The sequence below is a fragment of the Sciurus vulgaris genome, assembly GCF_902686455.1.
Source record: "Sciurus vulgaris genome assembly, chromosome: X".
NCBI classification, from domain to species: Eukaryota; Metazoa; Chordata; class Mammalia; order Rodentia; family Sciuridae; genus Sciurus; species Sciurus vulgaris.
The window spans coordinates 70,461,011-70,478,223 of NC_136471.1; the positions used below are offsets into that span (position 1 = coordinate 70,461,011).

Consider the following 17,213-nt stretch of genomic DNA (forward strand, 5'->3'; position numbering starts at 1 on the left):
CCAAAGCTAATGAGAACATTTCTCTAAGGAGCACTCTCTATTCCCTCAACACATTGGTAAACATGCTTTTCCAAGGGAGTCATTTTCTTTTCAGCACAAATATCACTGCGTTTGCTTTTTAGCAAAAATATTAGTTATTTTATTTCATATCTCAAAACCATCACCTCCACAGCAAAATAAATGTCAAAATAAATAAAAGTATTAAATATTTTTTTGAATTAATAAGAGAGTAATTTATAATATTTATGTAACATTTTAAAACATCAAATATACAAATGTATGTAAAATATTTCATCTTCCACAGAAAATTTCCTTGCTTTATGAAAATATTTCCCAGAAAGTGCTCTTAAATATCAGGCTCTCAGGTACATTACTTTCCAAAAATTTTTAAATGTAAAGAGTATGTATACTAATTATTTGGAAATAAAGAATGGGAGAAAAAGATGCATATTGGCTCCGGTTCCTTTCAATCCCCCCTTTTGTCCTATTTATAGGCTATAAATATAATTAGAAAATTATACTATAGAAATTGTTCTTGAACTCATTTTAATATATTTCTTCACAAACTACTCTAGTTTCCACTTATCCATTTGGGACACACTTAAAGACTCCCAGTGGGTGCCTGAAGTCACAGATAGTACCACACTCTACTATACTATGATTTTTCCTACATGATCACATCTTTAATAAAGCTTAACTTATAAACTAGGCAAAGAGATTAACAGTCATATATAATAATAGAACAATGATAACAATATACTTTAATAAAACCATATGAATGAAGTCTAGTCCCTCTCTCTACTGCCATGGTGGAGGCAGTGCATACAGAGTGGATGAGTTGGACAAAGGAATGATACATGTCCTGGGTAGAATGGAATGAGATGGTGAGTAATTTCAGTACTTTGAGCATCAATTTATAATTTATGAATTATTTCTGGAATTTTCCAGTAACATTTTCAGATCACAGTTACTGCAGATAACTGAAACTAGAAAATGAGACTGTGGGCAATGGGGGACTAATGTATATATTTTTTTTAAATGATAGTATGAGTTCATTGAGTGGATTTAACTTTTTTTGTTCACCCTATATACTGGATAGTTAACTTATTTCCAAAGTATATACAGCACTTTGATTCTTATTTTAATCCATAAAGTTCAGTTAGTTGGTGCTATGACTTAGCTCTAGAACATCCCCCAAGGCTCTTTGCTTAAAGGTTTGATCCCCAATGCAGCAATATTTCAGAGGTGGAACTTTTGGGAAGTAATTTATTTATGAGGGCTTCCAACCTCCTTAATGGATTAATACATTAATATATTTAAAATGGAATGGACCTTTTAGAGCTGGTGGAAAATATACTACAGGAGGTGTGCTCTGGAAGTTTATATTGTGTTCCCAGCTCCTTCCTCGCTTCTCTCTCTCCTTTATCACCCACATTAGGGAAGCAGGTCTGTTTTACCACCTGCTCCCCACCACGATATTCTGCTTCACCAAAGGCACAAAGCAATAGGAACAAGTGGTCATGGAGTGAAACATCTGAAACCATAAGTCAAAATAAATCTTTCCTTTACTAAGTTGTTTCTCTCAAGTATTAGAATGTGGGTAAATTAATTTGGTTGTTCCTTCTGTTAAATATGTAACTTGCTTGCAAAGTTTTAAGATTATGAATTTCATGTTGATTCATGGTTTCCTGTGTAAGACTTTTTCCACAATCATTAGATTAGAATACTGAATGTGAAATCACTGGAGTATGTTATAGTCAGCTTTTGGTTACTGTGCCCAAAGGACCAGACAAGAACAATATAAAGGTGGAAAAGTTTATTTTGGCTCATCATATCAAAGGTTCAGTTCATAGGCCCACTCCATAGCTTGGGTCCAAGGGGAGTACATCATGGCAGAAGGGCATCGCAGAGGAAAGCAGCTCAGTACATGGCGACAGGAAGCAGAGAGTGCTGATTAGAAACAAAATATAAACCCTAAAGATAGCACCCCCCCTGCCCCAGCAACCTACATCCTCCAGCCATACTCTACCTATTACCACCAATTTAATCTGTATCAGTGAATTGAACCACTGATTAGGTTACATCTTTAATCATCTAATGATTTCATATCTGAACATTTTTTTTACTGTCTCTCATAGTGACACAAAACGCTAATAAAATCATATCTTCTGAAACAGACAGTAACAAAGGATCTCAAAATTGGAGAAGGAGCTGAAGTTTAAATAACCTTTTTAATATAAAATCCATTGCTAAGAGCATAATACAGATTGGTGAAGCAGGGGTTTTACATTTTGAATAAGTCACTCCATGTAGAGAAGACCCTATTGTAAAAGGCAAAGGTATATTTAGAATTCATAGCTTTGAGACATTTCATTTTGTAGGCAATTTTCTTTTTGTTTTCTTTATTTGATCTCTCCTGGGAACACTGCCACTTGAAAAATCAATTTGTGTTGGCAGGGAAAATATCCCAAATTTAGCCAGCAATTTAGCAAACAGTTTTATGACTCTTAGTTAACTTGAACAAATGAGTCTATCATTTGCTCTCATACAAAGACAATAAATTCCACTGAGGAGATTACCATTACAACCAAGTTGTTCATGTAGAACTGTGCAGGACAGTTGGAATAACGGGAATTTTAACAATTGCTAATCACTTATTTGTGAATACATAATGATGAATTTGACCTTGGGTAGCTTGATAAGAAAGTCACTCCACCTACCATCTACCTTTTACACACACATTTTATAGCTCTATGTGTATGATTATACACATGTCTTTCCTACTAAGGCTTAAGTGAATGCAAAATAGAGACTTTTAGCAATGATACAATGCTTTTGACTCAATCTGTATGCTTAATAAAGGTGAGAATCTTACTGATTTAAAAAAAAACCTAGCAGTAATAAAATGATCTATAAAGCAGGGAAAAATCAAATACCTTTGAACCAGGTGGTGCTGTCAAGCCTAAAAAGGCATACACTGCATTATTTTCTCGGGCTTCAAAGAAGGCATCATAGTCCTTGGTGAAAAGAAGGCAAGAATAATTAGCAATGTGCAACTAACAAAGGAAAGAAAAGAGATTTATTCATAATAACCTAACTGGCTGACAGGATCAACTATCTCATTAGATCCACGGGCTAACTTCCATAATGCTAGAAGGAATAGTAAATGCTGGAAGGAATAGTAAAGAGAAAGGTTTCTCAATCTCTGTTCTTTGGGGCAGAAATTGCAGCAGAGTTTGTTCCATATCATGCAGAATTTGTATCTGCTTGCAGCTTCTTCCACCACCCAAACTAGTAAACTATTTGACAGCAAGAGAATATTTCTGGTGGGAAACCATTGTTCCAGTTCTACATACTTCTCTTCCACTAGTCATTGAGATGAAGATTTTCTCTGATTCCACACTAGACCAAATATTAGCTCGTAATGCCAAAGACCACAAGAAGAGTGAGTCTGTGCTATGTTTTGGTGAGGGGAATGAAATGTTCATGAGATACGACCAGAAGAACAACAAAAACACTAAGAAGATTCTGTGCCAGGGATCCAAAAGAAGCCTCACACAACTGAGTTTGGTTAGGCTTCCCATTGTCATCCTGTAAACTACCAAACTAACTTTTCCAAAATTAATAAGTAGACTTGCCTAAATTTGAATATGACTTATAATCAATGGTAAACATACTTAGAAATAGTCATTGTCTACATCTGGACAATTGCATATTTAAGCATACAGGAAGAAGCCTGGAATTTGGGCTGATTTACTAAAGTTGAAAAAAAATCTCATTATTTGCTGGTTTCTCTAGAGAGTGCCTCACCAATACCAATTGTAAAGTTCATTCCATATACTTTTTATTTCCTGGATACTTGGAAGATCTGAGAAGTTCAGAGCTTCTTGAGCCAATGACAATCTCTAAATATTTGGACCCCACACCAACAAACCACTGGAGAGTAATTTTAATCATATTCTGAATTCATTTAAGAGTAGTAAGAATTTCCTAAAAATGTTTTATGAAAGTCACAGTTTAGAAGATAAAAAAAATGAGTTACAGTTGGGAAAAATATTTGAAAAGTACATACATAGAAAAAACTGTAGCCAGAATAAATAAAACTCATAAATTCAAACAGTAATAAAATAAACAGCTCAATTCAAAGTAAGTAAATTAACCGAACACACACGTAACAGGCTGTAAGGATGAAAATAAGCACATGAATAGATGTTTAAAACTATTAACCATTAAGCAAAATGCAAATTAAACCACATCAATGTTTATAGCAGCACAATTCACAATAGCTAAGCTATGGAGTCAACCTAGGTGCCCCTCAACAGATGAATGGAAAAAGAAAACATGGTATATATACACAATGGAGTACTACTCAGACATAAAGATGAATGACTTTATGATATTTGCTTAGTAAATGGGTAAACTAGAGACTATCATGTTAATTGGAATAAAGAAGTCCCAAAAAGCCAAATGTTGAATATTTTCTCTGATATGTGGATGCTAATCCAAAATTAGGAGGGGTGGCAACAAAAATAATAGAAGATTCACAGAGTAGAAAAAGGGGAATGAAGGGAAGGGAGGAGAGATGGGCTAGGGAAAGACAGTAGAATAAATCCGATATAATATTCACATGTATATATATGAATATATCACAGTGAATCTTACCATAATGTATATTCAAAAGACACTAATTTAAAAAATATAAGTAAATAGCAGAAAGATCAGTAGAGTAGATGGAAGGGAATAGGGGAAGAGACAGGGAAGGGGAAGGGAAAGCACCAGGGACTGAATTAGAACAAATTATATTCCATGCCTTTATAATTATATCAAAATGAACTCTATTGTCATATATAAATAAAAAGAACGAATAAATAAAAGAATGGATGCCAAGGGTTGGGGATATAGCTTAGTGGCGGAGTATTTGACTAGCATGCATAAGGCTCTGGGTTTGATGCCCAGTACTGGAAGAAAGTAAATAAATAAAGGATCCCCAAACTTACCTTTATGATTCTTCATAAGATATTCATATTTTTCATTTTGGCTGCTCAATGTAATTGTTTTGTTATGTCTATCCTTGGAATATGTAAATAAATCTTACCTATTCATGGCAATTATTGTGGGATTTATTTTAACTTTTTAAAATGTAATTACAATGGTTTTGGCTTTCAAGTCAAACTGTTTTCACATAGAAATGGCAATGTCTTATCAATTCTTTCAAGAAAATTGCAGTAACCTAAAATTAGTAACATTATATTTTAGCTACTGTTTTTCTTTTGAGGCAGCTCAGGATTATTTCTTTCCAACTCCTAAGAAACTAATGAAATGCTACCACTATTTCTTATATGGTAATGAATTATCAAAATGTTTAAGTCTGTAAATGCCTATAATTATTTCTATTACAGATATATGTCTGTGGTGGCAAAAATAAAAATAAATCAATTAAAGTTACTAAATTGCAAAAAAAAAAAAATTCCAAGAGACATCAGGATACATCTTTTATTTTGATTTTTATAAATGATATTAGTGATGGGAATGTAGCTCAGTGGTAAAGCACTTGCCTAACTTGTGTAAGGCCTTTGGATCCTCAGCACTACAAACCACAAAACAAACAAAAACTCTGACAAAACCAAAAGTTGAGAGTATTACTGAGTATCAGGAATGATCATATTCATGAGAATACAAAATGGATCAGTCAATCTGAAAACATTTTGACAGTTTTATAAATTTAAAATTTAATTACATGAGGTAAATTCCTTGGAATTTACCCTTGACAAATGAAAATCAGTATTCATACAAAAATGTCAGGCATGGTGGTGCATGTCTATAATCCCAGTGACTTGAGAGGCTGAGACAGGAGGATCACAAATGAAACATCAGCCTCAGCAATATAGTGAGGCTCTAAGCAACTTAGCAAGACCCTGTCTTAAAATAAAAAAATAAAAATGGCTGGGGGCATTGCTCAATGGTTACCTGGGTTCAAACCATGGTACCACACACCCCCAAAAAAGGAATACAAATGTTTAATGCAGCTATAATCATGATTGCCAAAATCTGGAAACAGTGACAATACTGATCAATATGTAGTGGTTAAATTAATTGTGGTTAAATCTGTGTAATGATATACTAGTCAGCAATACAAAGGAAAAAACTATTAATAAATGTAATGACTTGGATAGATCTAAAATACATTAAATTGACTGAAAGAGGTCAGTCTCAAAAGTTTACCCACTGTATGAATTCATTTATTGTGGAGAGTGGTGGTCTCTGACTCTCTTGTGGCTGTGAAGCACTGAAAGCTGCCTGTGCAAAATGCAGATCAAGATTGCCCAGTTGCTAAGGTGATGCAGGCCTAGGGTGGCTATGTCCAAAGGCACATGGCAGTGATTAGTCAAGACCTTGAATTCAGAGACGAACACCCTGAAATAGAGAATTCTGAGCAAAACAACATGACCCTAATGTATCATCAGTCCTGTGTCCTTCAGATTGCCTGATTTGCTGAAACTTTCCACAAATAATCTTTTGATGAAACCTATACAATAAATACCCTGAGCTAGCTCTGGGTCAGCCTTCCCCCATCAGGGGTTGGCTGAACCATCTGGCCCCACCATTTAGTCTCTATGTGTGTCTGTTTGTCTTTTCTTCATCCCCCATTGCCCCTTCTCCAGTTTCTTAATTAATGGCACAGGCATGAGTCCTTGGCAATTTATGACCTTCACAAAAAGACAAAATTATAGTGATGGGAATAGATCAGTGTTTGCCAGGGTTTAGGGGCGATCAAAGTATGTAGCTTTTATAAAGGGATGGCATTATAGAGTTTAGGGAATGGTTCTGTATCTTGACTGGGATACTGCTTACACACATCCATGCATATGTTAAATGCATAGAAAACTTTCATCTAAAAGTCAACTCTATTAACTATAATTTAAATATTAATATAAAATGACACAAGCAATGTATTCGTATTTTAGGGACTATGGTCAACATAATTTATACATATGACAAAATTACATGACCAAAAAATAAATGAGTTTGAATGTTTTCAACAGAAATAAATAATAATACAAGGAGAAAGAGATGTATGCCCTAGTTTGAATGTGATATAATGTATACATGTATCAAAAATCTTATATGGTACCCCATAAATATATACAAATTCATGTGTAAACTTTTAAAAAATATTAAAATTTTTAAAAATGGAGAGGTCAGAACAACATGTTGGCTTACACTGAACTGGATGAACTCTGAAGCCTTGTCCAGTTCCTGAAATTCAATGGTTTGTAAAAATTTCAAATATATACAAAATTTAAATTCAAATCACAAATAAATTTCATTATTCAAGAGAATATTCTAAGTGCTATCACTATCTATAGAGTATGTCTTTGTACCTTGTCCCTTATTTGCAGCAGCAAACGAAATCCCCACGCTACTTTTAGAACTGACAAATTCACTAATAGAGAAAATACTTTGTACAAATAATTTTTTTCATTTTTGTCATATTCCTCATCTAGATGCTCTGAAGTGGCACACAAAAGTCTCTCTACCAAAAAGTGTCATTCTCTCTCATATCTATGAAGTGGAAGATTTAGATCGGTGTCTTTAAAAATATTTCTTCCTCACACATGCTAAACCTGAGGACCAAGGAATGTAAACATTTCTTTACTCCAAGTTTGTATAACCCTTATATATGTTTTTGTGTCATGCTACCACATGTATGTGGCTTCATAACCACTGTAATTTTTTTGTGCATGTTTTTTTCTGCATTCTACTCCCAATGACCTCCTCAAAAAAAGAAACTATTTTATTTATACTTGTACTTGTCACAGTGCCTAGAATGGCCATAGGCTATGGAAACTACTTAAATTTATAGGACAGAAAATAAGGATGAAAGCAACTACTCTGCAGTTAATATGAAGATTGAAAAAGATGATAAACTTCAAAGTATAAATCAGAGTAAAAACTCAAATGTTTTGCTTTTCTCATTCCTTGTATAATTTCAATGAACTTACTTAAAATTTTATGCAAATTAATTAATGATATCAAAAGGCAAGTATTACTAGCTTTAAGCAGAAAAAATGATATTCCTCTTTCCAACTACGTTTAATCTAAATAACTAAAGTACCTAACTTATTTTCAAAGACATTACCATAGACACAATAGAAACAGTATAATTGTTCTGGGTGGAATTAAGATGAAAAAAATGTAAAGCCAACTGTATGTCTAAAGTCTGTATTTATTAGGTATTTTCTGTGGATGATTCAAACATTTGCTTCTTACTATAAGTCATAATAATATAGTTGCTTAGTATGAATGCAGTGGGCAAATAACTGTATGCAGGAGAAATGACTATATGAGATTTAGAGATGAGGGTGAAAGGAACAGTATAGATTTATGGTGACCTATTTTAATAAACAATAATTTAAATTGTTTCATTACCCCACGGTATTGGCTTTCATTGAAAATTTGAGGTGGCAGGGGGTACCCTGTGGCTGGTCGACTATTTTCAGGTACATTTTCTCTCATCCATTTCCGATTCTCTTCATTGGCTGCAATATCCTTTTCTTCAAATCCTATTTTGTTGGCTTCTAAGAAACCAAGAACATCTTGTTGTTTCTTCTTAATCTAGGACACAAAGGAAAAGAAACCACACATCTGAGCAAACAGTTTTTGTTGTTATTATTTTTCTAATTTGAGAAACTTTGATGTTTATGAGAAGGCAGAAATGAATTCAAACATGGACCAAAATTTATGGTTTCACAGAAATACATTTTTACTTTTTTTCCCTTTATTTATTTATTTAGACTTTTTTTTCAACACATAGAACAGTCTTTTTATTCTCTTAGGTGTTTATTTCTCAAAGCATTTTTTATTTATCTTTTAATGTTTTACAGACTGCATTTTGATTCATTGTACACAAATGGGGTACATCATTTTACCTTTTTATTTAGTAGTTCTGTTGTTGTTGTATTTTTTTTTTTTTTTTTTTTGCTACTGGGGATTGAACCTAGGGGCACTTAACCACTGAGCCATATCCCTAGCCCTCTTTTGTATTTTTTTTTTTTAAATCTAGAGGCAGGGTGTTGCTGAGCAAGGGCCTTGCTAAATTGCTGAGGCTGGCTTTGAACTAACAATCCTCCTGCCCCAGCCTCCTGAGCTGCTGGAATTATAAGCATGTGCCACTGCACCTGGCTTTATTTACTGTCTTGTAAATGATATCTCACGAGTGGGTTGAGCAACTTTAAGCAGGTCCTTTCATCAATTTCACTTCCTTTTTCCCACTGAAAATCCCCATAACTAATAATGCTAAAACAAATCTAGCTGATACATATCAATAACTGAAAGAAGTGCAGTTAATTCAAAAGTGTGTATAGTGGGAAGCTATATTTTCACATTTCCTACAAGCATTTCTTAGTTTCAGCCCTTGTCAAATGTCTACAAAAAATGACCTCAGTTTATTTACCACCTTAATGAGTATCATATACTCGTCAGAAATAAATCTTTCCCTGAGAATAACACAAACCTGAGTCATCTAAGTCTCATTTTTATTGTGCAGAATAGCAACAGAATAAAAATATATAAGAACTAAGCCTGCCTATAGACTAATTTGGAACATACCTATGCCACTAACTAGCCCAATGTGCTGCTAAGATACTTGTATACGTGTATATTTATCCATGCTACTTTTAAACTGGATCATTATCTAGGAGAGAGTTTTGAAAATAATAAAATTAATTCTTTTCAGTTAGGTTTCTCTTCTGTTGTCCATTTCTAGAGAAACTGCATTCACCTATGTATGATAATTTGCCCATATTAAAAACCATTGCATAAAATTTCCAAGCCACAGAGATCATTAAGCAAGTTTCTTCATGGAGTCACACAAGACACATAAAATAGAAGCATTCAAAATTAAATCAAGCCCAGCATGGTACACACATCTGTAATCCCAGCAACTCAGGAGGCTGAGGCAGGAGGATTGCCAGTTCAAAGCCAGCTTCAGCAATTTAGCGAGGCCTTAAGTAACTTAGGGAGACCCTGTCTCAAAAAAATAAGAAGGCCTGGGGTTGTGGCTCAGTGGTTAAGTACCCCTGGGTTTAATCTTTGGTTCCAAAAAAAGATTAAATTATATGTAAAGAATTGGTCCTGTCCATGGGAATCAAAATGCAAAATTAAAAATCTCCCAGGTGCCAGGTATGGTAGCACAGGCCTATAATTCTAATGACTCAGGAGGCTGAGAAGGAGGATTGCAAGCTTGAGGTCAGTATTATCAATTTAGCAAGAGCCTGTCTTTAAAAATAAAAGGCTGTGTGTGTAGCTTAGCAGTAGAGCACCCCTGGGTTCAATCCACAGTATTGAAAAAAAAAAGAATGAATGAAATTCAAAGTCAAGCCCCACTCTCTGGGATTTACACCTCCCACTCCCCCAACATATGTATACATGCACACAGAGGTTGTATTTTTGTACAAGTTGCTTGTGATTGTGGGTAAATAGTTCTTTTTCTCATCTCTTAACTCCAGGTTAAAAAAATTCTCAAATTCTTCCAACAGAAACTGGAATTTGTAAAGATTATTTAATCAGAATATTGAATATACTTCTTTAAAAATAAGCCAATCCCCCCAAACCAACAGCTGAATGTTCTCGCTGATATGTGGATGTGAACACACAATGCAGGGATGGGGGGCAGAACCAAAGTTCATTAGATTAGGCAAAGGGGAATAAAGGGAAGGGAGTGGGGTGGGAAAAGGAAAGACAGTAGAATGAATCTAACAGAACTTTCCTATGTTCATATATGAATAAAGGACCAATGTAACTCCACATCATGTTTAACCACAGAATGGGATCCTAATTAGAATAAATTATAATCCATGTATGTATAATATGTCAAAATATACTCTACTGTCATATATATCAAAAAAGAAAAAAATAAGAAAGGAAAAAAAGATAAGCAATAATTCAGCATAATTTGCTACTAGGTAATTTTGCTAATGGGAATGTTATTTCCTCATTGGCATATACAAGTAAACTTTCATTCCTAAATATAACATATATTTCCTTTGCATTTTGAATAAAGTCAGTGTAAAATTTTCAGTGTCTAGTGAATTAGTACACTTGATGGAAGGTTCAATTAAATTGGTAATTTCAATCTTAGAGCAGGGGAATTCAGTCACTATGAAATGTGTCAAATGTGTCAAGTAATTTTCATTCATTAGCATATTTATAAATTTGCATAGATATAAACATGTTCCACTGATATGATACTTTCAGGAACCCAGCATTCCACCAAATTTTTCGGGGGATTATTTTAGAGTTAAGGTAGCTAATACACTAAAAATTCTATATGACCCTGGAAGAATATCATCTATCATGTTTATGTGAACAAAGGGCAAGAGACCTTTAAGATAATAAAGGACTCTTTGAGGCCTTTCCCACTTTACTTAATGCTTGCTATGTTGAGAATACTGTGTTAAGATGGTGGCCCAGCCTGGTATCATCAGCATGATTGTACACCTTCACTGTTATCTTTACCCTCTGTACCACAAGGATTTCTCTCATGCTCTGAGATTACCTGACAACAGTAACACATGCTTGCTAAAATATTCTAGATCTCTCTATGGCTGAACAGAATAGGCCATAATCATAATTTGTTAATATATCTGACAAGTCAAATACAAACATTTGTTCAGCTTTGACTTTTCAGGAAATATAACTTGATCATACTTATAAGTACAAACTTTCACAAATTTTCTTTTCCAAGAAGGGTTATTTTATATATAAAGAGTTACTGCCTCTTTGATACATCTATAGATACATGTTCTCCACAAAACTCCCTGACAGTAGGCATCTACTGATGGTATATAATTTTGTAATTTCCCTAATGGAACTTAAAATAAAATGACACAATGAATAGATATGACTAAAAGTCACATGTAGCCATGAACAAATAAGAAAATGGATGACATAAGGGTTAGCTAAGGAATGTAGTTTAAATTTCCTACAAAAATAACTTTGGTTTATTTCATGTAGCATGAATAAGAAAGACAGAGGAATGAATCTGACACAACTTTGCTATGTACCACAATGTATACCACAATGAATCTCCACATCATGTGCAGCCACAAGACTGGGATCAAAATTAGAATAAGATATACTCTGTTTGTATAAATATGTCAAAATAAACTTTACCATCATATATATCTAAAAAGAACAAATAAAAAATGACTTTGGAGCTAAAAGGTCTTTGATAACCTTTTGGACACACAAATCCATTTGCAAATGGACAATGGCACTGTCCAGGAATCTAAGTCAATCTTTTTCAAAGAATAAACTACACCCCTTACCTCCACCTGAAGAATGTCAAGTCATCTCTGCCCACATCAGGTTTGAGATTCAAGATATTCTTCCCTCCAAAGATAAAGAGCTGAGCTATTGAAAAATTGTTGCTTAAAAGAAACCACTATATTCCAATAAACTACAATAGGTTCTGCATCTTTCATGCCAAGGGTCAAGTTTGTTTTAAAGAAAAGAGACTGACAAGGTTTCTGCTTCAGAAAGTACTGGCATGAATGTTCCAAATACTAAATGAAGAAAAAAAAAACTTTACTAATAATACTTCAAAGGGGAAAAGAAGAGATCATTTGCCTGAAAGAAAAGTGCCAACCTACCACAAAACAATTAATCAAATTAAGATTCTTGACTTGTTTTATAATCAACCTGTCACATTTTCTCTATAGACACTTAAATGAACAACAGAGGTTATGACTATGATCTAAATGACAGTCGAAAATGGTACTTAGTAATTAACAGTATTTCTTGGGTGCTTCTTTAGTGGTACCCCCAAATTTTTCCTAGGTTCCCTATAATGTGTAAAGAAAAATACCAGATATATCTCCCCAATATTACAACCTGGTGGGTAAGATTAGACTAAGACATATTTAAAAGTCCAATTACAACATGGTATTTAAAACTGAAGCTAAGGTAACAATGCTAGGTGGTTAAGTAAGAGGGGCCCAATGAAGAACAAAGTCAATGAGAGAACAGAAAGCAAGCATTTATTGCTGTTAACAATCCCACTTAGACTAAGCTAAGCACAAATGCTAAATCCTCCATCTGTGTTGCAAGTAATTTATACTTTTAGTGAAAGGTAAAGATTAAAACCCAGCTACCTAGAAGGCTAAGGCAGGAAAATGAAAAGCTCAAGGTCACCCTGGGAAAATTAGAGAGACGTATCAAAACTAAATTTTAAAAGAAAGGGCTATGAGTACAGCTCAGTGTTAGAGAACTTGCTTAATATGCTCCATGCCCTAGGTTCAATTCCCTGCACCCCCACCACACAAACACAGTTTAGTAAAACTGGCCCGATGTAAACACTGAGTTCACAAAGGTGACAGCATACAGTAGTAGAAGAATAATGTGTGGTTTTCCAAAATAAACTTGTAAAGTTTCTAAATCATTTCTCATAACTTCTGCTACTAAACTTAATACACATAATTGAAGTTTATAAATGAATAAATAATTATATGGGTCTATATTTTTTTCTTCTTTGAACAGGTTATAATGTGTGACCCAGTCAACTTCCTCAATGAGAAATGCAGATATACAGACTTCCTGTTGTTGTTTCTGTTTATTTCAAATGCTGCCCTGGAAGGGCCCACTTCACTTTTTAGAAAAATAATAGGCCTATCTTTGTCTAGCTTGTGCTTAAGAATTTAACAGTAGAGTGGAAGAAGACTGAACAAACAGCACATACAGCTGCCTTTTCAGTCTTTTAATAATCTACTTACAAAATTCACCTAAAAGGAAAATCAAAACTAAAACCCTATTTAGTATGTCTGGTACTAGTCTAGTGAAATGTTGCTGCTTGTGAAGTCCTCTATTAGCCAGAGAGATCCGAGTGTGTTTTTAAATAAAAATTGCCCTAAATCCTTAAGACACTGGCTTCCTATTTTTAATTTAAGTGCACAACCACAGTAAAAACTGCTTATTTTCAGCTTGTCTGTTCAGCAATATTTTAAAAAATTCTTTGGTCACAATAAGTCACATAAACCTGTAACTTTACCATTAAGAAATAAGTGTGAGTTAAGATGACTATTCAGAATTTTCCTATTTGTCTCCTACCGCCACTTCTAGCTCCCTGGAAATTTCTTGATGGATGTTCCAAGGTGTGGCAGCATGAGAACAATTAAGGTTCACTATTCTACTTCTACAAGAAGAAAAATGCTTTACCATTATTGTTACCTATTTTTTAGGTGCACTTCTACCAAAGTCATATCTGCAATACCAATTCTAAATAGATATTAAGGGCTAAGTAATTTCAAAAATATGTTCTAATGTGGAAAACAAGAAAGCAGAGCTGTGAATTAAAATGGTCATATTAAAGAAAGTATGATCATGTGCAGTCTCTGGGTTGAAAAGGCTTTTCTTGACCATGAGAGATCGGTTTTGAATTGTGTTAGTCATCTAGCTGTTTCTTATTTGGAACTCATCTCTGTACACACTTTTTTCCAGAATCAGAATGCACTTTACTCCATCTCTCATTCCTTCCTGAAGTGGCTTTATATAGATCTAGAACACTGTGAAACAAGGAGTATCATTCTGTTCTAAAATGTAATTACTGTACTGATGCCAGAAATTCTTAACCATTACTGATTCATTACTTAGGAGTTCACACAAAGGGCAGAGTATGGATATTTGGAGTGGAGGGAGGGCTGCCTGAAGAGAAGCACATGAGGAAGACAGTGAAGTTTGTCTGCTTTTAAGATTTTGCCTAAAATTGTTTCTATATACATTTTAAAATAAGATCATATAATAAAGGGATAGGAAAAGTTCCACCCCCCAGATAATTCCAAGAGGAAATCTCCAAAACTTATTATATATTAGTACTGAACTAAACTTTGCACAAAATAAAGATATTTGTTTAAGAAGAAAGAGAGACTAATGCTGTACCTCTCTCCACTGATGCCATTCTAACCTATTCATTCAGATCCAATCCTTCTATGACACCTTCAGTGGCCATTCCATCTTCTCTTATTGACTTCCTATGGTCTGTATTACCTACCCAGTTTGGAATTTAATCAAATAGAACAATAGTCTCTCTTTATCCACAAAAGATATGTTCCAAGGTCCCCAGTGCATGCCTAAAATTGCAGATAGTATCAAACCACACACACACACACACACACAGATACATACACACACACACACACACACACACACACACACACACAGTTTTTTCTTATAAATATGTACTTATAGGGGCCACACCTTTTGCTTCTCTGCCTCTCCACAGAGCTTGACACAAAAAATACTTAATACTTACTGAGTCTAAAATTTTGTTTTAAATTTAGTGCCATCAAACTGCTTATTTAGCTTTTAATTTGAATGAACTTTAATTTTGGAATAATTTTTGATTTACAGAAAATCTGCAAATATAATGCAGAGTTCCCAAACATCCCTCACACAGTTATCCCTATTGTTGACTTCTTACCTCCTAGTGGTACATCTGTCACAGCTATGAAATCAACACTGGTATAATACTATTAACTAAACTCCAGCCTATTCAAATTTCACAAGTTTTTCCAATAATGCCTTCTTTCTATTCCCTTTCAGGATATCACATTACTTTTAGTCATTATGTCTCCTTAGTTTACTCTGGTCCATGACAGTATCTCAGACTTGTTATCCATGATCTTGACAGTTTTGAGGAGTGCTGGAAAGGTATTTTTTAATACCTCTCAAGTCAGGCTTGTTAGCTTTTCTGATGATTTGCACTGGGGTTGTGTATTTGGGGGACAAATACCATAACACATAACAAGTGTCATTCTTTCTCTTCATATCATATCAGAGAGGGTATGATAGCAACATGAGTTATTACTAGTGATATTAAACTTGTTTACTTGGTAAGTGGGATAGCTATCAAGTTTCTGAACTGTTTCTCCCCTTTGCACATTGTATATTTGGGAGCAAGTCACTCTGTACAGTCTATACTCAAGGAAAGGACTGTTTTGCAAAGGAGACCTGAAGAGAGAGTCTACAGAATGGTAGAAAATCTTTTCCATCTGCACCTGAATTAAAACATTAATCTCCAGGATATATCAGGATATATAAAGAACTCAAAAAATTAACATAAAAAACCCCACAAGTAACCCAATGAATAATGGGCAAAGGACCTCTAGTGGGGAAGGCACCTGGGAACAGCCCTGCTGAAGGTCTGGATCTAACTTATTGGGGCAGATGGAAGGCCTGGCTCTGCTGGGTTGTCCAGCCCAAGAGGAGCAGCTTTCCCCACTCACCTTCCCCTTGTGGCACCAGATAATCGTTCCTTACAGAACAGAAAACTGGCAAACCACTCAAAGAAAGCCAGAACCCCTGTTCCCACCCACATGGATCTGTGGCTGGGTGCAGGCTGTCAGAACAGTGATACCACAAAACAAAGTGGGAACCGCTTGGCCACCCAGTCCTTCCCAGCCCTTAAGCAAGCACAAAGAAGATGAGGCAGAGGACTGTCAGAGCTAAAAGTTCCTTTGGTTGCTCGCAACTCAGGGATGCATGCTATGTGGCAGCTGGAAAGCAGAGCCCTACTTGACTGCCAGTCCCAGGCACCTGGCCCTGTGGCCAGATGGTGGCTTCTGGCTGCTCAAGTGCCCAGCTCTTTGCATAGTGTTTTCCTCCATTAGTAACTACAGCTGAAACAGACATCCTCCACTTCGTGCACACTAGTTCTGCCTTTGTCCTTTCAAGTTGATAACTTGGCATTAGCATGAAACTTGTGGGCATGGAAGGGTTGAGAGAATTATAACACAAAACATCATATTAAAATTGTACTGGAGAGACGAAAAAAACTCTTCTTGTATTTTGACCAAATTATTTTTATTAAAATACACATCCATGAGAAAAAGAAATAAATGGGCAAAGGAACTGAGCAGATACTTCACAGAAGAAGAAATATAATCGGTCAACAAATATATGAAAAAATGTTCAACATATCTATAGTGATTAGCGAAATGCAAATTAAAACTACACTGAGATTTCATCTCATTCTAGTCAGAGTGGCAATTATCAAGAATATAATTAACAATAAATGTAAGGATGTGGGGGAAAAGGTACACTCATACATTGATGGTGGGATTGCAAATTGGTGTAGCCACTCTGGAAAGTGGTTTGGAGATTTCTCAGGAAACTTGGAGTGGAACCATCATTTGACCCACTCTTCAGCATATACCTAA

At 34.8% G+C, this 17,213-nt stretch overlaps 1 protein-coding gene across 1 annotated transcript in view; it reads right to left on the bottom strand.

Annotated features, from left to right (window-relative positions):
* SH3BGRL (SH3 domain binding glutamate rich protein like) overlaps positions 1-17,213 on the bottom strand; it is a 71,767-nt gene that overhangs the window by 3,101 nt on the left and 51,453 nt on the right. The window contains exons 2-3 of the mRNA XM_079123102.1: positions 8,431-8,616; positions 2,937-3,017 (exon numbers count right to left, since the gene is read on the bottom strand). Coding sequence (XP_078979228.1) covers positions 2,937-3,017; positions 8,431-8,616 — 267 coding nt within the window. The remainder of the gene's footprint in view (positions 1-2,936; positions 3,018-8,430; positions 8,617-17,213) is intronic.